This window comes from Triticum dicoccoides, chromosome 2A, assembly GCF_002162155.2.
Source record: "Triticum dicoccoides isolate Atlit2015 ecotype Zavitan chromosome 2A, WEW_v2.0, whole genome shotgun sequence".
NCBI lineage: Eukaryota > Viridiplantae > Streptophyta > Magnoliopsida > Poales > Poaceae > Triticum > Triticum dicoccoides.
The window spans coordinates 662,909,732-662,919,927 of NC_041382.1; the positions used below are offsets into that span (position 1 = coordinate 662,909,732).

Consider the following 10,196-nt stretch of genomic DNA (forward strand, 5'->3'; position numbering starts at 1 on the left):
TAGATGATAACAATAAAAAATACAAATGCAATAATCCACCAAATGTAGGAAAGCATTGTTACAGAATATATATTATAATCTGTGATAAATAGAGATCTGAAACCATTGATCACATGCAAGAAAACAGGAGGAGGAGGTGCACAACTACATGTAGGGCGTGCAGAAGCCGCTGAACTCATGAGTCGTGGGCTCCTGTTGCTTCCGTCGATTTCGTCATCCCCAAAGTCAAGTATACTGCCATAACATCAATCATATATGTGTTGGCATTTTACTGTACCTGTTATGACAGGGATGGCCTTGCTTTCAATAGAGCATGTTCAAAGTGTGAGAGTTCAATCAAACTCGATGAACTCATTGATGGTGTCCAATTTACCAGGAATTGGGTTCTCTCATCCAAAGCTGCCACAACTACTTAGTTTTACCTAAACAAGGAAGGCATGGTCAAACAATTTAATTCCACGCGTCGCACATTCATAAATCACATGACAGATGTACAATGCATTCATAATTGTACAAAATAACTACCAAGTGTTCCCGAAAGAATAAATCCACACACGCAATCAGCTAAACATAAAAATTTACCTCAAAAAAATAGGATGTATGGTGAGTTAGTGCTTGCACGGGTTCATATTTTCCTTACATCTGATTCACTCTCCCCAATATACTTGTTCAATTGATCAGGCCCCTAAAGTTCCAGAAAAGGAAACATTGTACAATTTATACAGAACACAAATTATGTAGAAAGAATATGGCAATCTCAAAATAAATTGTCATTAGTGTTTTCCCACATCCTGGAGATCAAAGCAGAAAAAGACCAGCTCGCATGACTGGCGCCAAAAAGGGAAGATGAAACCATATTTACGTATTTAAAGCAGTAACATGAAACACTAAAACTTATAAAATGCAAATAAAAACTGCAGATCTTGGTGAACTACCTTCGATATGAATTCAGAGGTGGCTTACGGTTTCAATCTACCAATCACTAAGATGACCAGATGACACATAGTTAACTGCAATACCACACGCCCTCCCCTGTTCATCGCTTAGAGCAGCAATGTGGTCACTGGCTAAAGATTAAAAAAAATTAGGCACCTGGCTTGAACAATAACACACACCCTCCCCTGTTCCCAAAAAATACCATCAACATGGCCACTGGCTAAAGTTTCAGGAGTACCCATTCTTGGAGTCGCCCACTCGAGTCCTAAATGTTTTAGCAAAGTATAAAGTACAAAGGTTAATCATGTGTTGCTGCATGTTTCAGCAATTATATGGTAAGGAATCAAGCTATGAACTCAGGCATACCTTGGTATCTTGGCCTTCTAGTTCATCAAAGATCAGGTTCAGCCTTTTAGGTACCTAATAAGAAATAAGAACAGATCTGTCAGGTGGCAACTTAGATACCAACGATGGCCGTGTATGCCTGAGACCAAGAAGCAGCTCATCAGGAAAGTGGGTTAAGACAAGAAGCAGCTCATCAGGGAGGTGGTGAATCTAAGGATGCCCATCTGCACCGGAGAGCAGAACAAGATGTGGTGTGGTGAGACTGCAATAACAGGCTCATTGCCCATAACCGTGTGGCGGACATACGAAATTCAGTTTGTTCCTAGCTACTCCCTCCGTTCCTAAATATAAGCCCTTTTAGATATTCTAATGTGGACTACATACAAAGCAAAATGAGTGAAACTACACTCTAAAATACGTCTATATACATCTGAATGTAGTCCGTATTGAAATCTCTAAAAAAGGTCTATATTTAGAAACAAAGGGAGTAGACTGTATGTCCTGTATATAAATGAACCAGACATACCAGCCCCGGCTTCTTCCCAACGGTTGTCGGATCATGCTCTAGGACAAGTTTTTTTACGAGGATTGAAATGCAAACCCTTGTGTTGCTATGCTACCACCCAAGATAGTATTCTTGGATGAAAGTTATCAAATACCAGAATGTAACAGAACTAAACATTACATTTGTGAGATTTGAAATCACTCGCCACAAAGCCTATTGTCGCAAGAAAGTGCTAATGAAACACAAGTTTTATAGCAACCACGGTTTAATCATCATTTGGGACACGATAAAGACCAACCACAAACCTAGTCACGGAAGCAGCTTCTCGGCCATGAAGCACGCGAACTTATTGCTCCGGGAGTACTCATACGGCACCCCGGCCACGGTGAGCAGCCGCTCCAGGACCTCCTTGGCCTGGTCGGGCTCCGCGGTCTCGCACTCCATCTCGTAGTTTGTGCCAAAATCAAAGTGTGTCTCATCGAGCTCTAGCACGAGCTCCTGCCCCTCGCACTCCTCAAGCTCATACACACCGCGGGTGTTCCAGAAGCCGCTGAGGCAGACGAACAACGCTTTGTCCCCGCCGAGGCCGTACTCGTCGGAGACGAGCCGGACGATGGGGGAGTCAACCGCGTCGAGACGGGCGGGGTTGTTGACGCAGGTGAGGACGAGGGCGGGTGTCAGTGTCAAAACTGGTGGATCTCGGGTAGGGGGTCCTGAACTGTGCGTCTAGGCCAGATGGTAACAGGAGACAAGGGACACGAAGTTTTATCCAGGTTCGGGCCCTCTCGATGGAGGTAAAACCCTACGTCCTGCTTGATTAATATTGATGATATGGGTAGTACAAAAGTAGATCTACCACGAGATCGAGGAGGCTAAATCCTAGAAGCTAGCCTATGGTATGATTGTTGATGTGTATGTCGTCCTACGGACTAAAACCCTCTGGTTTATATAGACACCGGATAGGGTTAGGGTTACATAGAGTCGGTTACAATCGTTGGAGATCTTCATATCCGTATCGCCAAGCTTGCCTTTCACGCCAAGGAAAGTCCCCTCCGGACATGGGACGGAATCTTCAATCTTGTATCTTCGTAGTCCAGGAGTCCGGCTAAAGGTATAGTTTGGCTATCCGAACACCCCCTAATCTAGGACTCCCTCAGTAGCCCCCGAACCAGGCTTCAATAACGATGAGTCTGGCGCGCAGATTGTCTTCGGCATTGCAAGGCGGGTTCTCCTCCAAATTCCGTGCACCTGTTTGAATAAAGTCTGGTTTCTTGTAGATGTTGCGCTCCAATAATGGCTGCTTCCCACGTGTCAAACGAATATGAAAAGTCTGAGTGTTTTTACATTCACACCCCTAGCCGCATACATGAGCCGCCCTATTTAAGGGGACGATGATTTAGATCCAATCCACACCTCCTCCCTTCCGCGAGTGTTCATCAGAGCGCATCCGACAAAGGTCCATTCCACCATGGCCAGCCGTCGCAACTCCTCCCCTCGCCCTTCCAGCCCTAAGCCTGGATATTGGGAAAGATGTTCCACCCCGCATAGCGAGCTAGTGACGCTCCAGACCAAGGGATTTCTCCCCCCGGCCTATATGGTCCCGGTTCGATCCGGTCTTGCCGTCTACAATGGCGGAGAGCAAGCAAAGAATGCCCCTAATCCCTCCAAAGGAGAGCGGGTGTGCCTTGTCCCTTACTTAATAAGGGGGCTCGGATTTCCAATCCACCCGTTTCTCCGGGGGCTGCTGGAGTTCTACGGCCTCCAGCTACATCATCTCACGCCTGCCTCAATATTACACATCGCGGGCTTTGTGGCCCTCTGTGAGCTGTTCTTGGGCGTTGAAGCTCATTTCGGACTGTGGAAGGAGCTGTTTTGCCTCGTGCCCTGTTCCAAGAAGGGGTCAATGTATCAAGTGGGCGGAGCCAAAGTGTGGTGCATCGCCGGGACCGGATATCTGTCCAGAACCCCAAAGAAGGCGTCCGAAGACTGGCCCTCGGAATGGTTCTATATAGAAGACGTCCCGCTGCCGGATCCTGTTCGGATCGGCCTCCCTGAATTCAATGGTGCTCCCTTAAAGAAGCGCCTAAGCTGGCGCCCACAGATCCCTCAGAGGGAAAGTGACAGGGACATCATTTACCTGATGGGACGAATAAGATTGTTAGCTCATTCCGGACTAACCATGATCGGGGTCATGGCCGCATGCATCATGCGAGGGGTGCAGCCGCTACAGTATAGAAGCCACCCCATGTGGGATTTCAACGGGGAGGATGACACCACCCGCTACGGCCGTAAGGGGCCAGATTCGGCTGCGGCTCTAATAAAGACCTTGTCCGCTTTGTCCAAGGGAGAAGAAGAGGATTTTCTCTGCGTCGACCCATAGGGTGGATTTTCCATGTACAATCCTCCAAGCTGGATGAGTGGTCACATCTTGCCCATCCGTTTTATATCCCCATTGTTAAATATTCAATCTTAGTGATTTCAACGCAGGAACTGCGCCAGGCCATCAAAGACATAAACAGCCCTCCTCCACAACCCGAGGACCCAGAATAGTCCATTGACCCGGACTCTCAAGAGGATCCGGACCTTTCGGTGGATTTGATTGATGGAGTGTTCCATCAATCGAGCAAGGACAACGCCCTGGTGGCCATTACGGCTGATTATCCAGGGCTAATTCCTGCCTCCCAGAAACGGGAGGCCGAACCTGCGGCGACAAGCCAACGAGGGGCCGCAGGGCCCCGTGGGTAGAAAAGAGGTGCAGTCCGGACCGGGGCGTCAGCGCAAAGGTATGGCGCACCCCCTTATTCCAGGTGTTATACCTTCAAGGCATATTAACACTTGTGCTCTCTTTAGGACAAAGAGACCTCGCCGAACTATATTCAGAGAGACCGCCAATCGCGCCTCCACCAGCCAGGCTCCAAAGCATGGCCCGGAAGCGGGGCCGAACACAAGGCGCGCACCGGACGCTCCTCTGATGGAGGATGTGGACGGGTTGTCTGCCACCAACTCTGAGGTGGAGAGTGCCATGAACCACAGGCGTCGCCTGACAATTCTTCGCGACGCTTGTTTCTCCCAAGAGGCGTTAGATGCCTTCAAGTCGGGAGATGCGTACCTCCGTGCCGCTCAAGATGGTCTAGCCAGAGCCACAGAGCAATATGTAAAAGACATACGGGTAAGAAAATTTTGGTAATTATATATATATACCAGTAGCCCCCGAGACTTGAAACAGTTAGAATAACTGATTTAAGGATCATTTGTGATGCAGGTTCTTACGGAAAAGAATTCCCTACTGTCCAAGGAGCTAGAAGAGTGCAAAGCCCAACTTGAGGCCGCACTAGCCGCGGCAGGGGAGCCTAAGGAGACCCCCTCTGGTAATATACACTTTGAAAGATAAGCATTTTGCGAAGCACGGCTTTGGTGCGAATCTGACAAATAAATTGCAGATGGCGCCGGATTGAATCCGGAAAGGCAACACCTCCTACGCCAGCTAAAGGCTGGTGAGAGGGTGTTGCTAAAGGTGATGGGGGAGAAGAACAATCTCCAAGATGTCAACACCAAGCTGGACGTCGAGCTGAAAGATGTTCGTGCCCAGCTGTCGGACTCCATGAAGGAGAATCAGCGGCTTCGGCGTGGCATATTTAGTAAGTGCTTGAGCGAACCTTTTGAAAGAAAGTTCGGCGGGGAAGTCGACTAACAAAGCAATGTCTGTAGGTATGCTAATAGCTCGTCCTGCAGAGGAGATGCCCGGTTCTACGGGTGACCTTCTTCCTGAGCTCTCGCAACTGCTCGATCGAGTTCGACAGGCGATGTGAGGCGTCACCCAGGCCCTGTGGCCATCCATCTCCATGCCCGAAGGTCTTGGAGAGCTTGCGGAGCAGCTAAAGGGAGCACGGCGGCGCTTCCGATTGTGGAAGATATCAGCCTGCCGTCAAGGCGCTAGGGAGGCCTGGGCCATGGTAAAGACGCGGTACGCAAAGGCTGACCCCAACCACATGACCGAGGTCGGTCCTGTAGGGCCCGATGGGAAGGAGATCCATGTAAGCTTAGTATACAGCCAAGTAGAGTTGGCCGCAAAGTATTCCCAGCAGGACTGTAAATTAGACAGCCTGTAAGATGGTATTGAAGAGGAATACAACCAGTCAAAATGGCTATGTAATTTAATTGACATTTATAATGCCTTCTAGCCGGATTGTAGATCATTTATCATGGCTGGCCTTTTCGCTTCAGCCTCGCGACCTGACGGTCTGGAGTGTGTCCGAATTCCCATGCGGTTATATAGGAACCGGGGAATGCATGGAGACCAGGCGTAGGGGTCATTAGGGCGTGAACAGACAAGTGCTCGACTAGGTATGTTATATTATATGGTTAGTAAGAAACATCTTCCAGGGAGAATAGTTCCGTTAGGGGTTCCTTTCCCTGGGAAGCATGCCCTAAGGTGCATGTCCATGCTGTGAAAAGAAACGCAGGAAAAACATCTGGGGGCGTATAGATAAAAATAAAAAAAGATCATCTTTAGTTCATCGACCGAATATTCCCTTAAGAACGCTAGCTTTCGGCTTCACCCAGTCTGAGGTACACGTACGGCTGACCCGGCAATAACAATCGCAGAGGTGCTCCCTTTACCACCTAGCCGAACAATCAGGAACGTAGGGGTAAGCACAGGAGCCAGGCAACCCAGCTTGGCCAAAACTTAAGTCATATCGATGCATATAATGGTGAATAAAAGGTATATGCGAAAGTGTGACACATGTGTTGGGCATGAAGCCTGCATGAATAAGCTTCTGTTTAAAGAAGCCCCCAGGTTTAATGAGCGCGGATAGCGCGTCACTTTATGAGCCTTTAGAGGCTATAAGAGAGAGAGAGAGAGAGAGAGAGAGAGAGAGAGAGAGAGAGAAGAAGAAGATAAATGTAAGACAGAAAATATAAAAATGGACAGAGGAAGGAGACGAACACAGAGTCCGGCGCTAGGCATAGAATCTTCGGAGACGGGCTGCGTTCCATGGGTTTGGCTCGAGTCGGTTATCCGATGCATCCCGCAGGAGGTACGCTCCACCAGTCAGGACTTGGTCAATTATGAAGGGACCTTCCCACTTGGGCTTGAGTTTGTCCTTTTTCTTGTCCGGTAGTCGTAGAACTAATTCGCCAACATTGTAATTTTTGGCCCGTACTTCTCTGCTTTGGTATCTTCGAGCCTGCTGTTGGTAGAATGCGGAACGGACTTTTGCCACGTCACGCTCCTCCTCCAATGCGTCCAAGCTGTCCTGCCGATCGAGCTCGGCTTCTCTTTCTTCGTACATGCGCACTCGAGGTGAGTCATGAATTATGTCGCAAGGCAAAACTGCCTCTGCGCCGTACACCATAAAGAATGGTGTGTATCCGATGGTGCGATTCGGCGTGGTCCGCAGCCCCCAGAGTACGGAGTCGAGCTCCTCTTGATGGGGAACGTTGCAGAAAACAAAAAATTTCCTACGGTTTCACCAAGATCCATCTATGAGTTCATCTAGCAACGAGTGATTGGATTGCATCTACATACCTTTGTAGATCACGCGCGGAAGCGTTCAAAGAACGGGGATGAGGAAGTTGTACTCGACGTGATCCAAATCACCGGAGATCCTAGCGCCGAACGGACGGCACCTCCGCGTTCAACACATGTACGGTCAGCGTAACGTCTCCTCCTTCTTGATCCAGCAAGGGGGAAGGAGAGGTTGATGAAGATCCAGCAGCACGACGGCGTGGTGGTGGATGCAAGGCGTCACAGTAGCAGGGCTTCGCCGTATACTACGAGAGAGAGAGAGGTGTAGCAGGGGAGAGGGAGGCGCCAAAGGCTCAAAGGGTGGCTGCCCCCTCCCTCCTCCCCCCCTTTATATAGACTCCCCTAGGGGGGCGCCGGCCCTAGGAGATGGGATCTCCTAGGGGGGGCGGCGGCCAGGGCTGGAGTGGCCCCCAAGGCAAGGTGGGGCGCCCCCCACCCCTAGGGTTCCAACCCTAGACGCATGGGGTGGGCCTAGGGGCGCGCACCAGCCCACTATGGGCTGGTTCCCCTCCCCACTTTGGCCCATGGGGCCCTCCGGGATAGGTGGACCCACCCAGTGGACCCCCGGGACCCTTCCGGTGGTCCCGGTACAATACCGGTGACCCCAAAACTCTCCCGATGGCCGAAATTGCACTTCCTATATATAATTCTTCACCTCCGGACCATTTCGGAACTCCTCGTGACGTCCAGGATTTCATCCGGGACTCTGAACAACTTTCGGGTTCCTGCATATTCATATCTCTACAACCCTAGCGTCACCGAACCTTAAGTGTGTAGACCCTACGGGTTCGGGAGACATGTAGACATGACCGAGATTGCTCTCCGGTCAATAACCAACAGCGGGATCTGGATACCCATGTTGGCTCCCACATGCTCCTCGATGATCTCATCGGATGAACCACGATGTCGAGGATTCAAGTAACCCCGTATACAATTCCCTTTGTCAGTCGGTATGTTACTTGCCCGAGATTCGATCGTCGGTATCCCAATACCTCGTTCAATCTCGTTACCGGCAAGTCACTTTACTCGTACCGTAATGCATGATCCCGTGACCAGACACTTGGTCACTTTGAGCTCATAATGATGATGCATTACCGAGTGGGCCCAGTGATACCTCTCTGTCATACGGAGTGACAAATCCCAGTCTTGATCTGTGTCAACCCAACAGACACTTTCGGAGATACCCGTAGTATACCTTTATGGTCACCCAGTTACATTGTGATGTTTGGTACACCCAAAGCACTCCTACGGTATCCGGGAGTTACACGATCTCATGGTCTAAGGAAAAGATACTAGACATTGGAAAACTCTAGCAAACGAACTATACGATCTTGTGCTATGTTCAGGATTGGGTCTTGTCCATCACATCATTCTCCTAATGATGTGATCTCGTTATCAATGACATCCAATGTCCATAGTTAGGAAACCATGACTATCTGTTGATCAACGAGCTAGTTAACTAGAGGCTTACTAGGGACATGTTGGTGTCTGTTATTCACACATGTATTACGATTTCCGGATAACACAATTATAGCATGAATAAAGACAATTATCATGAACAAGGAAATATAATAATAATGCTTTTATTATTGCCCCTAGGGCATATTTCCAACACCTCTACCCAGTGCGTGTTAGATTCCTTGAGGTACCGCACTAATCTGGGTTTGATGCTGCTCATGATAAGACCATTTGCACGTTCGACCTGGCCGTTAGTTTGTGGGTGATAGATGGAAGCATAATCGAGCTTGATACCCATGTTTTTGCACCACAGTTTTACCTCGTCGGCCGTGAAGTTCGTGCTGTTATCAGTGATGATGTTGTGGGGGACGCCATAATGGTGTACATGAAGGAAATATGCCCTAGAGGCAATAATAAAGTTATTATTTATTTCCTTATTTCATGATAAATGTTTATTATTCATGCTAGAATTGTATTAACCGGAAACATAATACATGTGTGAATACATAGACAAACAGAGTGTCACTAGTATGCCTCTACTTGACTAGCTCGTTAATCAAAGATGGTTATGTTTCCTAACCATGGACAAAGAGTTGTCATTTGATTAACGGGATCACATCATTAGGTGAATGATCTGATTGACATGACCCAATCCATTAGCTTAGCACCCGATCGTTTAGTATGTTGCTATTGCTTTCTTCATGACTTATACATGTTCCTATGACTATGAGATTATGCAACTCCCGTTTGCCGGAGGAACACTTTATGTGCTACCAAACGTCACAACGTAAATGGGTGATTATAAAGGTGCTCTACAGGTGTCTCCAAAGGTAGATGTTGGGTTGGCGTATTTCGAGATTAGGATTTGTCACTCCGATTGTCGGAGAGGTATCTCTGGGCCCTCTCGATAATGCACATCACATAAGCCTTGCAAGCATTGCAACTAATGAGTTAGTTGTGGAATGATACATTACAGAACGAGTAAAGAGACTTGCCGGTAACGAGATTGAACTAGGTATTGGATACCGACGATCGAATCTCGGGCAAGTAACATACCGATGACAAAGGGAACAACGTATGTTGTTATGCGGTCTGACCGATAAAGATCTTCGTAGAATATGTAGGAGCCAATATGGGCATCCAGGTCCCGCTATTGGTTATTAATCAGAGATTTGTCTCAGTCATGTCTGCATTGTTCTCGAACCGTAGGGTCCGCACGCTTAACGTTACGATGACAGTTATTATGAGTTTATGCATTTTGATGTACCGAAGTTAGTTCGGAGTCCCGGATGTGATCACGGACATGACGAGGAGTCTTAAAATGGTCGAGACATAAAGATTGATATATTGGACGGCTATATTCGGACACCGGAAGTGTTCCGGGTGATTTCGGAGAAAACCGGTGAGCCGGAGGGTTACCGG

The 10,196-nt window shown here is 48.3% G+C and overlaps 1 protein-coding gene and 1 long non-coding RNA gene across 4 annotated transcripts in view; both read right to left on the reverse strand.

The window, feature by feature from the left end:
* Positions 1 to 223: 223 nt before the first annotated feature.
* LOC119359791 lies at positions 224 to 1,357 on the reverse strand. Of its 3 annotated transcripts, XR_005172662.1 has the most exons (4): positions 1,303 to 1,357; positions 1,175 to 1,201; positions 374 to 422; positions 228 to 277 (listed from the first exon to the last, which is right to left on the reverse strand). It is a non-coding gene; the product is annotated as an uncharacterized LOC119359791 (long non-coding RNA). The 3 variants fall into 3 exon arrangements; XR_005172664.1 differs by lacking the exons at positions 1,175 to 1,201; positions 1,303 to 1,357 and adding an exon at positions 583 to 719 and having other exon boundaries at positions 224 to 277; XR_005172663.1 differs by lacking the exon at positions 228 to 277 and having other exon boundaries at positions 358 to 422.
* Positions 1,358 to 2,095: 738 nt separating this feature from the next.
* The window catches only part of LOC119359792 (triphosphate tunnel metalloenzyme 3-like), a 29,393-nt gene continuing 21,292 nt past the window's right edge, over positions 2,096 to 10,196 (reverse strand). The window contains exon 2 of the mRNA XM_037625880.1: positions 2,096 to 2,461. Coding sequence (XP_037481777.1) covers positions 2,096 to 2,461 — 366 coding nt within the window. The remainder of the gene's footprint in view (positions 2,462 to 10,196) is intronic.